At 42.2% G+C, this 20,573-nt stretch overlaps 1 protein-coding gene and 1 long non-coding RNA gene across 3 annotated transcripts in view; one reads left to right on the top strand and one right to left on the bottom strand.

Moving 5' to 3' along the window:
• The window catches only part of LOC126930294 (uncharacterized), a 57,211-nt gene extending 55,091 nt beyond the window's left edge, over window positions 1–2,120 (top strand). Inside the window, exon 4 of the long non-coding RNA XR_007717557.1 lies at window positions 871–2,120. This is a non-coding gene — a long non-coding RNA (uncharacterized LOC126930294). The remainder of the gene's footprint in view (window positions 1–870) is intronic.
• The window catches only part of LOC126929540 (neuroblastoma breakpoint family member 4-like), a 64,836-nt gene that overhangs the window by 35,592 nt on the left and 8,671 nt on the right, over window positions 1–20,573 (bottom strand). Inside the window, exons 9-14 of one of the 2 annotated variants that reach the window (XM_050745991.1) lie at window positions 19,604–19,773; window positions 18,565–18,616; window positions 17,647–17,819; window positions 14,348–14,584; window positions 12,136–12,350; window positions 7,929–9,204 (exon numbers count right to left, since the gene is read on the bottom strand). The exons of the other annotated variant lie outside the window; for it this stretch is intronic. Of the exons in view, the coding sequence (XP_050601948.1) occupies window positions 12,145–12,350; window positions 14,348–14,584; window positions 17,647–17,819; window positions 18,565–18,616; window positions 19,604–19,773 (838 nt within the window). The 3' untranslated portion in view covers window positions 7,929–9,204; window positions 12,136–12,144. Of the gene's footprint in view, window positions 1–7,928; window positions 9,205–12,135; window positions 12,351–14,347; window positions 14,585–17,646; window positions 17,820–18,564; window positions 18,617–19,603; window positions 19,774–20,573 lie in introns of those variants that run through there. 2 annotated transcript variants of the gene reach the window in all.

Here is a 20,573-nt window from a genome sequence, read left to right as displayed (position 1 = left end):
GCACATTTCTTATTTTAAAGTATCTATTACTCATTTTTAAAGTAGAACTTTTTGCTATTTTTTTCATGCATTTTGCCAAATATACTCAAAAACGGAATGTCCTTTACACTAAAGTCTGATTGTATCTTCAAATCATGACTACTTGTTTCTTTGCAGTAATGTGGCTGTAAATGTATAATTGTAATAAGTTTCAAATAGTTTGAGAGCAATTGAATTTGCAAAGAGTTCATCTCTGTAGTGCATTTTCAAAATATTATTTTGAAAATTATATTTTACTTCTGAAAGAAAGGCACCCACTAATGAAAAACGGACACAATGTAATGTTGCTAACAGTTCAGCAGAGGGTGCTGTAACTTAAAGTTGAAGAATGGCTCTGGGCTAGATTATAAAAGCTGAAAGCTGAATGCAGGCCTCCAGGAGGGCTTAAGAGGGAAAAAAACTAAGTGGATCTTTACTTTTTTACGCATCGCTACAGTTACAGAGCCTTAAAATACAGCAACAAACAATACAGAGCTAAAATATGATTTAAAACCTGAGTGTAACACTTTTTTTGTTTTAAAAATATTATCTGTCCATATTCACTCACTGTGCATTATAATATTATTAAAAAAAACAAAAGAAATGTAATACATTTAGCTTTTAAAATTATATTATATATTACAAAAACGCTTACATCAGCATCCCTCCACCAATAATAAAATAAAAGGTTGATATTGAGTCAGGACTTTTGTAATTCCTGTGAATGATTTATGCATGACTCAGTCATCTATTTAAGACTGAAGTGTATAATGTAACTTTCTGGTGCTAAAATGGCATGAGATGGTTAAAGTTAGCTTTCTTTTCTTTTCTTCCTTTATTTTATTGAGACAGGGTTGCCCAGGTTGAAGTGCAATGGCATAATCGTGGCTCACTGCAGCCTCAAACTCCTGGGCTCAAGTGATCCTCCTGCCTCAGCCTCCCGTGTAGCCAGGACTACAGACGTGCACCACGATGCTCAGCTAAGTTTTAATTTTTTTTGGTAAACACTGGGTCTCACTATTTTGCCCCGTCTGATCTCTAACTCCTGGGTTCAAGGAATCCTCCCACCTTGGCTTCCCAAACTGCCTGGATTACAGGTATGAGCCACCATGCCTGGCCTTATTTCTTAATTGTGGTAAAATGCACATAATGTAACATTTACCATCTTAACCATTTTTAAGCGTACAGTTCAGTGGCATTAAGTACATTCACACTAGTGCAACCAAACTCTAAAACTCTTCATCTTACAAATTGGAAACTTTGTACCCATTAACACTAACTCCTTATTCCTCCCTCCTGGAAGCCCCTGGCATCCACCATTCTACTCTATTTATGAATTTCTCTATTCTAAGTAAATTATATAGTATTGGTCCATTTGTGATGGGCATATTTCATTTAGCAAAATGTCCTCAAGTTTCATTCATATTGTAACATGTCAGAATTCCTTTCTTTTTTAAAGTAGAATCATATTCTATTGCATGTATACACTGTATTTCTTATCCCCTCTTCATGACAAACAGAAAGTTTGATGCAAGTGTCATGAGTTTTGAGGACACAGCGAATATAATTAAGAAAGCTAAGCTAACAGTTCTTACAATAAAGTGAAAGAGAAACTGCTGCCTTGGGCAAGTTTATATAGTTTGATGAAAGGAAGAATATATGAATTTTTCTCCTGTACCAGATATTGGCTGTGCAAGACAGTCAGGGTGGGATTTTCTTAGATTTTTTTCTGAAAGGGATTTCTGGAAGAAATACAAATTTCAGCAGGGGAAAAAATGTTGAGGCACCATCAGATGTCTAGGACCTGAAAAAGGAGCCATAAGTGACCAGCCGGGGAGGAAAGAACCTGATCCCCACTAAGAAACTACATGAGACATCCATAGTAATAGGGTGGGGTAGGGAGTCTCCATATAACTCCCCAAAAAGAGCCATAAGAGAAAGAGAGGGTTTTAAAAGCTCTCAGGGCAGAGAACGTAGTGCAGCTCACAACTGTATGAGTCAAGTGGGAACCTGCTGACTGCCCGCTTCCTCTCCTCTCTACCCTGTTGTGACTCTGGTGTGGTTAGAGAGCCAGAGAAGGAACAATCCTAGACGGAGAAAAAGAAAAAGGCCAACACATCCACTTTCTCCGCTGCAGGCTTTTGGTCTGCAGCTGGCCTACGTGCAGGGAGAAGAAGTTTTAGCTTGAAATTGAGGTTGAAGTTTTGATGACCACCCTGGGTCTCACATATGAATTCCTTTTTTGAAGAACCTTTCATTAACTGGAAGTGATAAGTTGTAGGAGTTGCCCTTTCATCTAGAGCAAGGGAAGAATTTATCCCACAGGAGAAATTCAAGGTGACCCAGGGAATCACAGTTAAAATTGTCTATAATTGCATCCCCCAGTCATGCTTGTTTCCATGCTTAAAATATTCAGCTACAACTGTCTTCTCAATGTGAAAATATTTAAGAGAAATGAATGGAGATGGCTGTTAAAGAAACATCCTAAATTCTAGATGATTAACATATATGATTCCTATTTAAGTCTTATAATATTTCAGCAAAGTTGGACTTAATACCTTTTTTTACATATGTGAAAACTGATTATCAGTGAGATTGAGTGACTTTCCCAAATGACAGAATCATGACTCTTATCTATGCTTGTCTGGTTCCAACCACCTTGTCCTTTCTGAATATCATCTTAGTTCACATTTCCTTCTCTTATACATCTTCAACTTCAGGCAAATTAACTGAAAATCTCTAAGTTCCAGTTTCCTTATGTACAAGACCAAATTCATAATGCCGGCTCCGCCATCCTGCAAAGAGTATTGAAAGAATCCTGAGATCCACACAGTACACTCTAAAGTACTACATAAACTCAGGAATGTTATTATTGGCGGAAGAGAGCGATACCTTATGTCCTCACTCTTCTGCAGACTGAAGAATTATACTGGAAGCAATAACATGTGTTTGGGGACGAAGAATCCTAATCATAAATTGTTTAGAATATACTATTACACTAAAGGTCATTATGTCTTCTCTTAAGAAAAAATGTTTAAAAATAAGCGTAAGTTGGCCAGATTTGGTGGCATATGCCTGGTAGTCCCAGCTACTCAGGAGGCAAAGGTGACAGGATCACTTCAGCCCAGGAGTTTGAGGCTGCAGTCAGCCATGATCACACTTCTGCATTCCAGGCTGGGCGACAGAGTGAGACACCGACTCTAAAACAATTATTTTTTTAATTTACAAAAATGTATATTGGTCTAAAAACAATAACAGTGCTACCAAAAATACAAGTAGAGAAATGAAGATCATTGTTCTTCATTTGTATCACTAAATGTAAATAATGATTTGGATTATTATTATTGTTATTTTGAGACACAATCTTGCTCTGTTGTCCAGGCTGGAGTACGATGGCACAATCTCGGCTCATTGCAACCTCCGCCTCCTGGGCTCAAGTGATTCTCGTGCCTCAGCCTCCCGAGTAGTGGGAATTACAGGTATGTGTCACCCTACCCAGTTAATTTGTGTATTTTTAATAGAGACTGCATTTCACCTTTTTGGCCAGGCTGGTCTCGAACTCCTGTCCTCAAGTGATCTACCCGCCTCGGCTTCCCAAAGTGCTGGGGTTACAGGTGTGAGCCACTGGCCCGATCACCTATTTGGTTTATTAAATCATTACCAACCTAATGATGACTTGGCTACAGTAATCCAGATTGCACATGCATGAACTGGAGTACTGGCTACTATGTGCACCCATCAGAATTTTATTTAGCCAAATGTATGTGTTAAACCTCACAACTTCCTGCTACCCACCAAACATCTTTCACAAACTTTCTGGTAGCCTTTTGCAACCCGACAGGATGAATCAATGAACAGCATTGTAAACAACATTTTGCTTGCATTGAAATATTACCGTGCTCCCCCTGGAAGAACATATGTTATTTATGAAAGCAGTGGTGACTAAGAAAATCAACTCCTATAAAATTACTAAGTTTTAAAAATAGATTAAAATACATTTGTTTTATTCTCATTATATGCTGTCTAAGCAATGTATCTTAAAAACAAAGAAACTACATTAGCTAACTGGGTTACATTAGAATGATTTTTTTTCAGCAACCTTAAAATTATCTCCTTCATACCAATTTCTTTTGCTGCTTTTAAATGATCTTTGTAATTTCATTTCTGATTATGAAACTGGCACATATTTACCATATAGAAAATACAGGAGATCACAGAGGAAGAAATACTCATCATTTCACTGTTCAGAGATTAGACATTTGGTATCCCTAATTTGAAAATCTGAAATACAATTTATTGTTAAGTGCTGATCTTATGTCCTGTAACCTGATGAACTTATTAATTCTGGTAGTATTTTAGTACATTCCTTGAGGTTTTCTACATGAAGAACATATCATCGGCAAATAAAGGTGGTCTAAATTCTTCTGTTCCTATCTGGATACCTTTTGTTTCATTCTCTTACCTAATTGTCCTGGCTACAATCTCCAGTACAACATTGAATGGAAGTGGTGAGAGTGGACATCTTTGTATTATTCCTAATCTAAAGGTGAAAGCATTCGGTCTGTCCCACTAAACATGATGTTAACTGAAGCTTTCTGACAGATGTCCTCTATCAGGTTGAGGAAGTTCCCTTCTATTCCTTGTTTGTGGAAAGAATATTGAATTTTGTCATATGCCTTTCCCACGTCTATTGAGATGATCAGATTAGTTTTGGTTTATTTTCTACTGATACTACATTAATTGGTTTTCAGATGTTAAACTTATCTTCTATCCCTGGGATAAATCCCACTTGGCCATCGTGTATAATTTATGCTGATGTTACTGGATTCAGTTTGCTATATTTTGTTGAGGATTTGTGTCTGTATTTAAAGACGATACTCATTTGTAGTTTTCTTGTGATCTCTTGGAGTAATACTGGCCTCATAGAATAAGCTGGGAAGTGTTCTGTCCTCTATTTTTGGAATAGTTTGTGAAAAATTGATATCAACTCTCCTTTAGATGTTTGGTAGGATTTAGCTGTGAACCTGTCTGGGCCCAGGCTTTTTTTGGCATGTATTTTTTTTGAATGCTAATTCAATCTCTTTAGTTTTAGAAGTCTATTCAGATGTCAGTTTTGATTGCTCGTGTTTTTTTTTTCAGTGTTTAAAACTACCGCAAACCTCTAGTTTGTAGTGGTTCTGATAAGAAATCAAATGCCATCCTTACATTTAGTCCTCTGTATGTAATGTGCTTTTTCTCCTTTTATTCCTCCTAGAATTTTTCTGTTTATCACTGGTTTTGATCAATTTGAGTATGGTGTTCCTTGGTGTAGTTTTCTTCATATTTGTTGTCGTTAGTATACACTATGCTTCTCGGATATATGGGGTTTATAGCTTTCATTGCCCATCAGTGATAGACTGAATAAAGAAAATATGGTACATATAGATCATGGAATACTATGCAGCCATGAAAAGGAATGAGACAATGTCTTTTGCAGGGACATGGTTGAAGTTAGAAACCATTATTCTCAGCAAACGAATGTAGGAACAGAAAACCAAATGCCACATGTTCTTACTTATAAGTTGTAGCAGAATGACGAGAACACATAGACACATGGGGGAAACAACACACACTAGGGCCCGTCAGAAGTGAGGGGTTGGGTTGGGGGGAGGGCGAGCATCAGGAAGAGTAGCTAATAGATGTTGTGCATAATAACTAGGTGATGAGATGATCTGTGCAGCAAACCACATGGCACATGTTTACCTATGCAACAAACCTGCATCTCCTGCACATGTACCCCGCAACTTAAAATAAAAGATGAAGGAAAAAACTAAAGATTTTAAAAATCCACTTAAACCTCCATACTTGCATCACAATTAAATCAAAATTAATTACAGAACTGAACGTAAACTGCAAAACTAGAGAACTTACAGTAGAAAACATAAGAGAAACTCTTCATGATGTGGAGTTAGGCTAAGTATTCTTAGTTATCACATCAACAAAACGATTAAAGAAAACATTGATAAATTCAACTTTATACAAATTAAAAATTCTTGGTCAGCACAAGACACTATTCATAGAATAAAAAGATATGCTACAGATTGGGAGAAAAATATGAAAATCACTAATATGACAAAGAATTTGTGTGATGGTTAATTGTGTGTGTCCCTGTGACCGAGCCCCAGGGTGCCAGGACATTTGTTCCTATGTTATTCTGTGTGTGTACTGGAGGGGTCTCTGGATGACATTAACACTGGAATGGGCAGTCTATGTGAAGCAGATTGCCCTCCCTAAGATGAGTGGGCCTCATCCAATCAACCAAAGGCCAGAGGAGAAGTAAAAGGCCTAATAAGAAGGAAACACTTTCCCAGGTATCTGCCTTTCCGTCTTGAGAATTTCAGCCTCCAGAATCTCATGTCCAAACTGTCTGTACACACACACCCCACACAAACACACACACACAAACACACACACATATGCCATATACATATACATACATATATTAATACACACACACACACACACACACACACACACACACTTCCTAGGTAAGTAGGAAGGATTGCATTTTGTAAAGCTCAGCCATTCGATGATAATTGTTGAAGCTGGCCAGTGATTATGGGGATGTTCTACTATGGGATTCTGTCTCCTTTTTTAGACTGTTGAAGTTCTGCATTTGGAGAAGTAGGATAGAATAATAGCTGAATTTCTCCACAGACACTTCAAAGCCCTAGGGATTAACACAGAGTCGAAAATACCACCCATAATCCTGCCCCAACCAGGGCTAGGGAGCACTGGGGACCCCAGGTGATTTTATTTAGCCAGGTCTGGGAGCCACATAACAGCAGAGAGAGAGGAAACACCAGGCAAAGAGAGGCCAGCACAGCAACGACAGCCTGTTAATGACAAAGCACAGGTAAAACCTTCCTCAGAAAGCGAGTGTGGAGAAACACAGATGAGGCCTGAGACCTGGTGGATCAGAACCCTGCTACTGGGGTATTGAAAGGCAGGGGCTTCACAGTGCAGACGATCAGAGGGGCCAGTCTTCGAAGGGCAGAATTGCTGGGAGACGGGGAGGCCTGGACAAAGGAAGCATCCTCTGGAGACTTGTGGTGAGGAGAATGAATGAAGTAACTGGCAGAAATTGAAGTTCCTGCTTGAACAAAATACAATCCCAGAATGAGAGCACACATGCCTGTTTCCCAAAGTCAGACAATATTTCCTAAAATCCCAAGAAAAAATCATTTTTGGCAAGTGCCTAATATACAGTGATGCAATCCATGTGTCAAGACATTGGGAAAAGTTTATTATTAAGTATGTTAAAGTCAGCGAGACCTGATTCCCTCATGAGGACTCTGTTAAGGATAAATTCCACTCAACGAGTGATGCTTAGGACACACTTTTGAATAGCTCATGTGCATAAACATATTTAAATGTAAGTCTCAACCAAAAACTAAGCTGTCACATAGGCTGTCACTTAATGTTTGGGTTAAAATAACAAATAAAAATTGCAGGTACAGGGGTTAGAGAAGAGGAAAATATTGTCTTTGATTGTCATAGTGGTAAAAATTTGAAGTTGAAAGAAAGAATTTAAAATTTATAAACCAAATAGTAGAAATGTGTCAACTTAAAATGGGATTAGTGACCTCTAAACCTTTTCAGTGCAGTGTTAAATGGGAGCTATACAACTCTTCCTAAATAACAAACAAAAAGCACACACACATACACAAACAAAAAAGGAAACAAAATCAACAAAGAAATACAGTAAATACAATCTACCACATATGGTAAATGTAGACTAAAACATGGAAGAGTTTAGAATATAAACAGGGAAATAAGAATGGTTTTATTAATCTAAATTCTCATCTGCCACAATCAATCATAAAATAAAAGCTTAAAACATTATACGTAAAAAATCCAATAGTCCAGAGTGAGGGCAAAAAATGTTTAATGAAACAGATTTAAAACTTAAACATTTTAACTGATGGACTAAAATTAATTTTGGATGCAAGTTAAAATTGGGACACAGAATATTCTTTTACACAACAGAATGCCAGCAAAAAGAAATTAAAATTAATTTTGGATGAAAGTTAAAATTTGGGCAGGGAATATTGTTCTTTACGAAGAATGCCAGCAAAGGCAAGTATAAAGTAAGATTTTGAGATAGAAAATTATCAATGTACAAACATAAATATAGTAACTGACACAGGCAGGGGTGATTAATTGATGATAAAATACTCAGAGGAAGACCGTTAGAATACAGGATATTGATACTATTTCAAACCACTTTCCAAATTATTTATAAACAAGGTGTCTTTACAAGGGACAGAGCTCCTAGACCGCTCCTTTACCAAGTGACCATCCTAGTATCGCAACAATGGGGATGGACACACTGGGCCTTCTCTGCCTGCAGATGGACTGAGGTAGGAAGCTCACAGCATGGACTCTGCAGAGTTCCTGGCAAAATGTTTAGGCTGAATTTAATCATGAGGACATTTTCAGATAACTTCAGAATGTAGACCATTGAGCCACACAGATGACCTGTCCTCTACAAACATTCCATGTGATCACCATTAATGACAACAACAAACAGATGAAGAGATGTTTTGGGTTCAAAATGACTAAAAAGGCGTAAGCTACACAGTCTTTTTACTCTTTTTGAGCCCAAAATGTCTCTTCTCCTTTTTGTTGTGTTCTTGGTGGTGACATGCACTGTTTGAAGGGGACAGGTCAGTTGTCCTGTTCAATGTTCTACATTCTGCAGTTGTCTGAGGGTTACCTCCTATGAAACTCAGGCTAAGCGTTTTCAGCAAGAACATGGCATTGTTCATACTCTGCCCTGGCAGAGTCCCGGCTGACATGCTGTCTCCTGCCAGCAGCTCCTGACTCCTGTTCTCTACACGATGGGAATTGAGAGGAGCAGGGCTAAGGCCTGTGAATGCTGTTTGTCCATCTGGGCATTGGTCTCCCTAGGCATTGATTACAATTGGAGGGGGATGAACTGTGACTTCTCAAATCAAAGGAGCGTAATGGGTTGAAATCATCAAGAGTATTCTGTGTCTAAAATTCAATCCTCAGTGAAGGACCCCTGCAGTATTGTGTTTGGATTTGAACTTGCTTTGCTGTTTTAGTTGTTTTCATCAAGTGGAAAAGCTACTTTTTGTGACATCCTTTCATCCTTTGCATCCTTCCAGCAGTATTTGGTATCTGTAGGAGAGAGAGAGTAAAAAATCAAATGAGCATTTTTGTCAGGTCCTCCTGATGACTGAGTCTGGGGAGATTGCTAAGTAGAGATATATCAGGGGCAAACTGATCTCTTGCTGGCAGGGTGAACTGAAGGGTGAGCCGCGGGATGACTGAAGGGGGAAGAGCCATCCACAAATGAGAAGAAAACACTCCTGAACTTCCCTGAACTTCCAGTCAGCCTGGGGTGCAGGATATAAGGACCCCACCTATGCCCAACCAGCAGCAGGGGACATCAGCCCCTTTCCTTCTGATCCCCTCTGTCTGGAGCAGAGTGATGGCTTTTCCTCCCTGTGAGGATGTGCTCAGCATCCATCATGCCTGCCAAGAAACAGAGGGGAGCAGAAGGAGAGGACCCTTTGCAGAGAAACCCACCCCATTACAACTCCATGTCCTAGTTTTCTAGGGAGGAACGGGAGGGCCATGGGAAGAACCCTGGATGTGAGAAGCAGCAGGGACCTCAGACAATATCCACGTCCAGTTCCATCTTTTACAACAGAGGAGTAGTGATGCCACAGGGGTAAGACTGAACTAAGGGCACATGACTTGCTATTGATGACCCCTGAATTAGAATCCACCCACTAACGCCATTTCAATAAAGATTATAGAAAGCGAGAGGAAAGGCTGCAATCTGGAGGTATCAACAGTCATGAGAAGCGGTTGGGTCACCTTGGCTAGGACAGGAATATGATTTTACAAATAAATATGAAGTTGCTTCTGCTTCTTTGGTTGGTTAAAAAAATTAAATGAAACAAATATAATTATAAGTATTTGTCCAAAGGGAATCAGGAAAGAAACGGAATTTTAAAAAAAGTGACTCAAAATGGAGTTAGTAAAGAGAGAGCTGGGACTGTAACCACAGCCCAACTTATTTTCCCTAATGCCCTGAAGTTGTTCCACATCTGGTTCCACCTTAAGGCATTTCTAGAAACATTCTCAATATCTAGAGCAAGAAAACTCTGAAGTACAAAGTGAAAGGCATTAGTTTCTCCCCTCCCACTTACTGTTTTCCCAAAGTACATTTTGGGAAAGGTTTGTGTTTAATATTTTATGCCAGTGTGAAGAGAGGCATGAAGAAGGATTCATACACAATCTCCTGCAGAATTTCAGTCTTACTTTGTTATTGTATTCTCTTCAGGAAAGTGAGATCAATGAGTTCTCTTTGGGGATTTTGCAGAAGGACAATAACTGACCAAAAGTGAAATTTTCACATTGCAGTGGTGAGCCCATGAGTGGGCTATAAAATGGGTGTGGGGAAATGTAAAGTGGAAGTTTTCTTTTAAAATGCAAAAGAAAATACTAAATTCCAGTATATGTAATGTGGGAGGTATTATTTCTGTGCATTAGGTGTTAACATACTGACTATTTCTTATCTTTTATTCAAAATTGAGCAAGTGTGCTTCAAGCAGAGGCTAAAAGTCTAATCTATTAATTTTCTTGTTTTTCTTCTTGATTTTTTCTATGCTATACAAACAATACTATTGAGAGGGGAATACAGATCCCATCAAAGGCTGATGGATACTCAGCCTTTTCTGTGGAGTAGCCACACATATGGGACACTTCCATGTTAGTACCTTGAGGTCACAGTAGGCCAGGGGTCCTTGTCATCTTTAGCCACATATTAGAGTCACATGGGAGCATTTTAAAACTCCAGATGCTCAAACCACACCCCAGGCCATGTAGGTGAGAATCTCCAGGTGTGAGTTCAAGGCATTCATCTTAATTGAAATCTCACCAGGTGCTTATTACGTGGCAGCAGGATTTAGAGATACTAAATGGACCAGCCCAATTTCCCATCATTTTCTTCCCTTTCCCCATTTATCTCATGATTGGCTTTGTTCCCAGTGGTTCCATGGATTGTAGCCTTCTCCTTGACAATTTCAGTTAAATCTCTCTCTTATCAATTGGGCTGGGCCAAAGCAAAAGCTGTCATGTAGACAGATTCTTGTCTGTCATCTTGTGTATGCATAAAGCTGGTCCTATGGTCACTTTTCTCAATATTAATTCATAAAATGCTCTCTCATATGCACTGGCCTCAAGATGCATCTGACTTGCATTTTAGACCCTTCACTGGACTTGTAGAAGTGGAAATGAGAATAAAAAGGAGAGAGGTTGCAATGGTGAACCTCATGATGTATGCAGTTTTGAAGTCCTGCCCTCTGCATGTGCTTTAGAACTGATGTCCCTTTAGAATGTCATAAGTGTTCTCTGGTTAACGTCAGCTCAAGTGAGTCCATGAGGTGAGAACACTGAGACCCTGGCAACTCGATCCACATTGACACTAGGCTGCACATCTGGGGCTAAAGATTAACCTGACTCCAGGCCAGTGGGGAACTCCCGCCTGTGACCCTGGTTCTAATTTTGTTTCCTACGCGGGGCTCTTTGTGCGTAGTTTTAACACTTCTCATTCAGAGGAACAAGTGATGATTAAGAGTTGACTTAGTTGGATTTCTCAAAAGAGGACTCAAGAGGAAAATCTATGTGTAAATGATGTACTAAAGCAATGATTTCTGCAGAAAGAGGCAATGGAGCTGGGAACGATGGGAGGAAAGTTAAATTTTCCAAGAGAGTGTGTGATTCCAGGCAAATATTCCTGTGTTCAGCAGCTTAAACTATGCACTTGGATGAGGACAGGAGGCCTGGCTCTCCTGTGGCCATGAGAGGGACAGTCAAGACACTAGAAGAAGGAATAGAGCAGAGTTCTGAGAGCAAAGAGGACATGAGGACAGAAAGGGCCTGTCAGGGTGGGAACCCGTGGGACACACAGGTAAGACCAGACAGAGGTTAGAGCAGCTGTTGGAGAGAACAAACGGGTGAGAAAAAGCAGTGGGAGAATGAGCTGTCACCATAGACAGAGAATTAAGGAGTGCAGCTATCAGCCATAGATGTGATTACCTCTGCACCCTAAGCTTGCAGGCCAGGGAATCTGCATGCCAGTCTCCACTTGCTGAGCGGGAGTTTTCTTTTGATGATCTTAGGTTTCAGGACACTGGAGGCATGAATCTGGCCATTGACTTGACGCCCTTGTGTGTTGTCTGCTGAGCCTTTAAGTGCATCATCTCCCAGCTGGGGAGGGTTCTTCATCCCCAGGGAGGGCTCTAAAACCAGCTCTGAAAATAAAACCACGGCCAATGGGATCCACTGGCACCCACGATCTTACTGTGTCTTTCTCTTCCACCCAGAGGACATCAAATCAGGAAAGTGGCCTTGGAGAAGAAAGTCCAAAGGGTGAGGGGAAGCCAATAGAGTCACTTTAATATTTTCTTTTTTCTTGATCTTTCCCACATTACTGAGCAACGGTAAGATTGCCAGGAGTCAAAGGCATTGCCAATTCACAACAATATTCAAGAAACACAGGATTAAGAAACACAAATAGCTTCTGGGTAGATAAGGCAAAGGCAAGGAAATAGCAGTGTATGTAGGCTATGCTTTGGGGAGAGCAGAGATTACAAGAATCAAAGTTAAATCAGAGTTGCGTTCAAATAGGAGATGGAAATAGAAGGGCCTGGCAGGGTGGCAGCCCATGTGGCACAGAGGTGAGACCAGACAGAGGTGACAGCAGCTGATGAGAGGAAAGAATCAGGAAGGCTAAAGCTAGAGAATTTACAAAAGTTGCATCATTATATGATCTACTGCATCTATATACACCCTATGTAGTATATACACCAGATATACATAGTCACACATAATAGGACAAATGATATAAATGCATATATCTGTACATGTTAATTTAAAGGAAAAACATTATATAGGGATTTGGGAGAGATTGAATGTCACAGTATCATCACTGTTCTGGTCCATTGAAATGGGAAAAAAAATTAGAGACATGAGGAGAATAAGAAAGAAAAGGTGTGGGAGAAACAAATGACCTGGTAGACAGCAGGGAGAAATCACCAGGTGAAGGAAAATATTAATGAAACAAAAGGCATTCACTCTGTCCTCTTACCTGGTGCCTGGTTCAGGCTCTGGACTCCAGGGAAAGTGAGCAACAGGGAGTGTGTCTGAGCCAGTGGGGTGAGTCTTGGCTGGGGGTGTGAGAATCCACAGAGTTGGAAAAGAGAGTCCAGTGGGACAGTCTAAATAAGTCATCCCGACATGTGTCAGTGACTGTGCATCCCCTGACACTCCCTGAGCACCTTCCGTGTGTCCTCTCCACGGGCCCAGATGGTGCTCGTTATCTCACGCCACCCTCCCTCCTCCTGAGGACAGGGGTCCCCTCATTCCTCAGCTGAGGGCATCGCATGACAGATGAGCACCAGGCAGCCCCAGGGGCTCCAGGAGGAGATACTGAGTGGGACGGAGAGTGAGAATGAACACGACCCAGGTTTTAAGGAAATCTGAGCAGAAGTGGATCCCTGTGAGACGTAAACTGAGGACATGGCCGTGGACATGAGTGGAGAATTTGAACTAAATGGAATTTCATAAAACAGACTGATGTGAACACTTTCCATGTGAAAGTTGCCCTTTTATTTCAAAAAAAGCAGAAGAAGCTGGACACTTCAGGAGACTGAGTGTGGGCCCAGGATTTACACTGTTATTCAATGTGCCTCATAGGTTGTTACTGAAAGTGCCTGATAGGGGAAAATTGGCTTCATGAGGGATGGGGAAGGAGAGGAAGAAAACTGGCAGAGGAGTCTGTGTGAGAAAGGAGAGGAGGAGGGGCCCTAGAAAGCAGAGATCTTCATAACTGCTCTACCTCAGAGGACACATCATCCGTGAAGTCACTTTCTAAGTGCAAATTGAGCAGAAAGATAAAAGGATTAGATAACACCTATTCATAGATTTATAGAGCAATTCTTATGGAATCAGGCCCTTTGGAAATTATAATAATTAATATTCCCAACAAAGATTGCAGGTAGATATTATATTTCAGCTATGTCAGATGAGGGAACAGAGATGTAAATAGCAAAAACACAAAAACCTAGGCTAAAGTCAACAAGCAGAGAGTGGCAAACCCAGAACCTTTGCTCACCTCACTGGCTTGGAGCATCGTGAATTTCATCTTGACCCTGAGGAAGCACAGAGTGGTCCCATTCTCTCCTGCACCCACAGCACCGTGACCACCAACACCTGGATTAGATCTTCATGACGCCGTTTCCTTCCCTACCTGGGAAGGGCCGTTGGTTCCCAGAATCAGCATTGGCTGTGAAGCTGCAGGTGGTGGAGGAGGGGCCCCGCCTGGCCAAGTCATTTCCATAGTAGAACCCTTGATCCAGCTGTAGTCTCAGACAATTGGGTGCCAGGGTGCTTGGCTCCAGCTGTGCCTGTGAAGCCTGCACCTCTGACAGGTGGTGGCTCAAGTCTCCACTCCAAGTCCCTTGGGGACAGTCTGCCTGGGTGGGAGCTAAAGGAGAAGGGGTTTCAGTAGGAACAATCTGAGTTTTCCCTTTGTTACGCATGCCCTGAACACGCATCCCTGATGTCCCTGCTCTCAATAAAGCCACACAGTGACCCATGCCACAGAGACAGACATCATGTAAATGCAGGCGATGTCACCTTTCCTGTCTGTGCCTGGGGACGCTGACACAGCAGATGCCCAGGCTGGGGTGTCCCTGAAGTGAAAAACCTCTGCTTTAGCCCAGAGGGCTTTGGATTGTCTAACAAGACCATCCAGATTATTCTTTTATTATTCATCTCCTTCCTGTGCCTAGAGGGAAAGTTCTAGAGAGCCCTCAGAGTGCAGGAGAGGAGGAGCTGTTTTTCTCCCCACACAGGGTTGTAAGAACAGGCCAAGAGTTAGAGCTGCGAGGGTTTGAGAAAGAACCACGAGAAAGGGGGCTGGGAGGCTACAGACCAAACACTAAGTGAGGCAAAATTTCTGGGTTCTGGGACATTTTGAATTTCCCATTGCCCATAATGGTTTGACCCTCTACCCACACATATCCATCCTATTGCCATATAGTGGGTGTCAGCAGACAGAGGCAATGTAGGAGAGGGACCAGTCCCTTCCCGGAAATTCAGGGGCCACAAGAGCCACAGATCAGCATGTGCGGTTCCTTAGGAAGGTCACAGAGGACACGGTCCTCACATTACCCACTGCTCCAGTGGCGTTCGGGTGGCACCCCTTAAACAAATTCTTTCCATTTCCCCAGGGAGAGGAATACACATTCTGAGTGGACTAAGACTTCCAATGACCTCACGCCAGTCTAGGTCGGGTTCAGGATGGGGACTGGGTCTGCGGGGACGGGGCCTGCAGGGATGGGGCCTGTAGGGCTGGATCCATGTGGCTGTGGGGCTCCTCTCTCTCCTCCCCTCTCCACATCCTCATTCTCTGCAAGGTTTTCTAAGTTTTCTTAAAAATGCCTCAGTGTCCTCAGCTCTAACATGGAGATGACACTGCCCACTTGGAAGTGTCCCTTGGGCCCTGAATGTGTTATAGCAGGACAGAGCTTGCTGGCAAAGTATACAGCTTGCTTGCAAAGGTGCAAGGTGCAAAAAACAAATTTTAATTGTTTCATGAATCACTGTGATCCTAGAAAAGCATTTGCTTTTTTTGAAACTCAGGAAGAAATGCAAAATGGGAAAGGGGATGGTCCCAGTAAGAAAGGCACTTACTGACCAAAATAGAATAGAGGCCAACGTCTTTGTTGCTAATTTCTTTTCTCTCTCTCTCTGTGTGTGTGTGTGTGTGTGTGTGTGTGTGTGTGTGAGTGTGTGTGAGACACTGGGTCTCAGTTCACTGCTCAGGCTGGAGTGCAGTGGTGCATTCGTGGCTCACTGCAGCCTCAACTAACCAGGCTCAGGGGATCCTTCCACCTCAACCTCCTGAGAAGCTGGGAGTACGGGTGTTTACCACCATGCCCTGCTAATTCTTTTTTTGTGGAGACAGGATTTCACCATGTTACCCACACTGGTCTCAAACTCCTGAGCTCAGGTGATCCACCTCCTGGGCCTCTCAAAGTGCTGGAATTACAGGCGTGAATCACGACACCTGGCATTTTTGCTAATTTCATTACAACGTAATCCAATATACTGGGAGACATCACAGAGTTACTTGCTCTTACAAGAAGATAAAGTAATGGGTAAAAGCCCCAACAATGCCCATCAAATTCCCAGAATAGAGGTTAAAAAAAAAAAGAGAGAGAATGAGCAAGAAGAAATGAAAACTGGATTTTGTTTTTACACGTCCTGTGAAGCTGCTACCTCAAGGGGCACTTGCTCAGAGGAAGGGTTTTCTGGACGTCGTGGGGACAGGAACCACTCTGCTTTGCTCATCGGTTACTCCAGAACCTCATGAGGGACACCAGTTGTCGATGGTTTTCATGAGAATATAGCACTGAGACCAAAACTTGATTGAAACTAAAAACCCACACGTGGAGAAAACCACTGGAGCTCTGCAGAGGATGCAAGCCTGGCCACGCATAGAGGAAGGGACGCTGGACTGCGTCAGTGGAGGGAGGACCCCTCGGAGGAAGTAGAGCCGCAGTCCCCAACCTTTTTGGCACCAGGGTCTGGTTTCATGGAAGACAGTTTTTCAGGGACCAGGTTAGGGGGAATGGTTTTGGGATGATTCAGGTACATTACATTTACTGTGCACTTTATTTTTATAAATATTACATTGTAATATATAATGAAACAATTATACAACTCACCATAATGTAGAATCAGTGGGAGCCCTAAATTCGTTTTCCTGCAACTAGATGGTCTCATCTGGGGGTGACAGTCACTGGGAGACAGTGACAAATCATCAGGCATTTGATTCTCATAAGGAAAGCACCATCTAGATTCCTGGCATGTGCACTTCACAATAGGGTTCGAGCTCCTGTGAGAATCTAATGCCCCCGCTGATCTGACAGGAGGTGGAATCCAGGCTGAAATGCTCTCCCAATGCTCACTTCCTGCTCTGCGGCCCAGTTCCTAACAGGTCATGGACCCATAACGGCCCATAACCCCATGGCTGGGGATCCCTGAAGAAGAGAAACTAGCTTGGGACACAGGAATCATGAAACAGGCCTCCAAATAATTGGGCAAAACTCCCAGCATAGGTGGATGGCCAGAGAAGAGATAAGGACATGTAATTAGCAACATAATTTCAGAAAAGACAGATGCCGTATCTTAAAGAAGGGGGTCTGTTATATAAATTTCTCCAGCTGAGCTAGTGTGGCCAAGAATTTGCAATAAACCCTCACCACTCCCCTCCCCGGCCTGTTTTGATAGCCACAGCCTGCTCTTGTCAGAAGGAGCCAGGTGACAGAGGAGTCACTTGGGACAGGAGAAGAGGAGGTTCTACCAAGTGGCTGTCTGTGCTTAAAACTGCATCCAAGAGCCAGATTCAGAACAAGCTCAGTGTCTAGGGCCTGCTACAGAGATGGTCTGTCTCAGCTGCACAAGTTGCAGGAAACAAAACATACAGAGGCTGCCTGGGAGGACAGTGGAGCTTTGTGACCTCCAGGCTGGAGTACTCACAGGCTCCATCCAGAGCAGAGCAGGCAAACTGATCCTCCAATGAGTACAATGTGCTGCTATAAGGCTGGTGGCAGTCAGACAGGTCACGGTGAACTGAGGGCGTCAAGTAAACTTCATCCACGGAGTTCTCTGGGATTTCCTGCTCCTTCACCTCTGGCAGCTCCTGGCTGAGCCTGGGGTAAAGAAGACAGAAGATAAACATCAGAGAGAACCAACACCAATGCGCCCAGCTGGTTCTATAGGGAGGGCTTCAGAGAGGCCCAGAGGAAGCAAAGTACAGTCCCCTCAGAGAGATGCAACCATCCTTCCCTGTCTCAAGGAGGAGACACATCGTGACAGGCTCTCAGTGCACTGGGCAGGCAATGATCTGGGGAGGAAGGTAATGGAGTGATCCCTGTGGGAAACTGCCAGGACACAGTGCATTCGGCACTTTTGCATACATTTTGTTGAAATTAGCATCAGTGGCCAAATGAATGCAGCCTCTTCAGTCTCCACAGACACAGTTCCTGTATCCTCAACATCTCTTGTTCTCAACATTGTGAGCATGACATGAGTTATTTTAAATCACTTCCCTGGTATGGAATACTTGTAAACATGGTAATGCCAAAGAGGCAGACATCAGATGTGCAGCTCAACTTCTCTTTAAGCAAAAAGGACAGAAAAGGGAACTGCAGAAAATGTCTGTGACTGATCAGTTCAACAGAGTCAACTGAATGCAGATTAGTAGAATTGAAAGGAATTAATAAGGAAGAAATATAAATACAGGTGTACAATGAAAAGAGTCAACATAATGAATACGGCTATTTCATGGTTGGCTGAACAGGTGGAACAGGTATATTCTGCACACTCTGATTTTCCCTGCATCTGAGACTCCGGATATCAACACTGTATTAACTGTCCCTGATTCCTCAGAGTTACCTGGGGCACGGCGGGTCTTGATCTTCTACCTCCTCTTGATCCTTTTGAATTTCTGTAAATACATTGACAAAGGGACAGACACATGAAGCAGGTTCCCCCACACACAAACAATCCACTGTGCAATCCTAACATAGGAACATCAGTTTCCTCAGTGAAAGAAAAGGACACTGTGAGAGAAACATTCCAGGAGGCCTGAGGTCCTGTCATGAAATCTCCCTGTTCCAGAAGATCATTATCCCAACATCATCTGTTCTGATTTTGTGCCAACAGTTATGCAAATTTTTCACACCAATTGAAGGCAAATACTCCAGCTGCTTTCTCGAAGGAAAACTGTAATATTCAGCCTTCTATCATCAAATACTCACGTTGTTCATGGTTGCAAGGAGTTTAGACACTGAAATTAGAATGCAGGAGGGAATCTACACACCCTCCAATCAAAATGAATCTTTGGTACTACACAGAGACATTGGGTTTTCGTGACATCTAGGAGTGACAAGGCCCAATCTTGTTTCTAGAAACATAACCAAAGGTAATGGACAGCTCAGCTAAAACAGGGTAACATTAAAGACATAGACAATGAGGCTAGGTTCTTTGAAACCTGGTTAATATCTTTAATAAAAAGTAGACAAAGATGCCACTGGCCTTGGGCAGGCATAGAATCTCATAGCACATGGTTGGGGAAAGAAACCTGTAAGGAACACAATAGCTGGCAAGACAAATCTTATTCACATTAAGAGACCTCACTGATACCTGTTGGGCACGTGCTGCGTAGGTTGGTGTGATTTTGTCAATATCGTGACAGTGGGCCAGGGTGACACAGTCATGGTCTGAGATGAGGAAGAGAGCAAAGCTCACTGACCCACCCCATGTCTGTGCTTCCAACTTGATTTTTGATGCTGATGCAAACTATCCTGTGTCTGTGAGTCATGCCCACAGTAATGCCATGTCTCAGTCCAGCCAGGGATGTGAGGTGCAAGGATTACAGAGTCTACCGGGGATAACAACTGGAGATTTATCGTGTTCACAATGGAGTACTCACTGTCTACAAGAGCCAAGCTGACTTGCTTTTCTTCAAAACAGTACGAAGTGCTCCCATAAGGGCAGTAGGAGTGAGGTAGTTCAGGAAGGATTGAAGGAGTCGAGCAACATCCATCCAGTGACTCCTGGGGGACTTCATGCTTGTCCACCCTCAGCGGTTCCCTGCTGATCCTGTAAGGTAGGAAGGAGTAAGGATTAATCCAAGGAGTTTCAGAGCCCTGCTGGCTTCACGTGAGGCAGGAGGCAGTGATGGCAGAAACAAATGGGGCAGCCCACTAAAGAGTTCAATATTCTCCTCTTCGTGGTGGGTCACAGTGTGGTTACCATGGGGTAGGTTGCAATACAGAGAGAGGGAAAGAGAGATGAGAGAGAGAGAAGCATCAGGAGTTCAGCAAAGTGCCCAGATCACGATTTTCTGAGGAAGGAGACTGAGTTTCTCTGTATGGTACAATCGTGACTCACTGAATATCCCGTTCCATAACGGTGGCTTCATTCCTTTCTTTTAAATGGTATTGAATTTTATGTGCAGTGGCCAAGTAAACATAGGTTTTGTGGCATTATAATATCCCCCAAATCGCAAGACATCAAGTCCTCTTTCTCTCAATATTGTGCATGGTATAACAATAATTTTTTCTACCTAATTTCCTTGCCTTGAAATGCTCACCACTGTGCTAATGCAAAATCAGCAGAAAACAAATATGCATCTCAGGCTGATGGACACCATAAGAAGAAGATACTTATTTTAAGGAAATCTGTGTGAGTGATTAGTTGTTCACAAGGTCAATTGGTTTTATGTACTGAACTTGAGAAGTTAATAAGAAATGGCAAACATTACAAGTATCACAATGAAAAATGTAAAACATGGTTAGAAAGGATCATTTCTGGTTGGCTGAAGGGATGAAGTAGGTATATTCAGGACTTTCTGGTTTTCTGTGGATATGAGTTCCACAGATATCACCCCTGAATAGACA

This window comes from Macaca thibetana, chromosome 1 (assembly GCF_024542745.1).
Source record: "Macaca thibetana thibetana isolate TM-01 chromosome 1, ASM2454274v1, whole genome shotgun sequence".
NCBI classification, from domain to species: domain Eukaryota; kingdom Metazoa; phylum Chordata; class Mammalia; order Primates; family Cercopithecidae; genus Macaca; species Macaca thibetana.
Note: the sequence above shows the minus strand (reverse complement) of the source record. Positions and strands in the feature narration are given on the sequence as shown.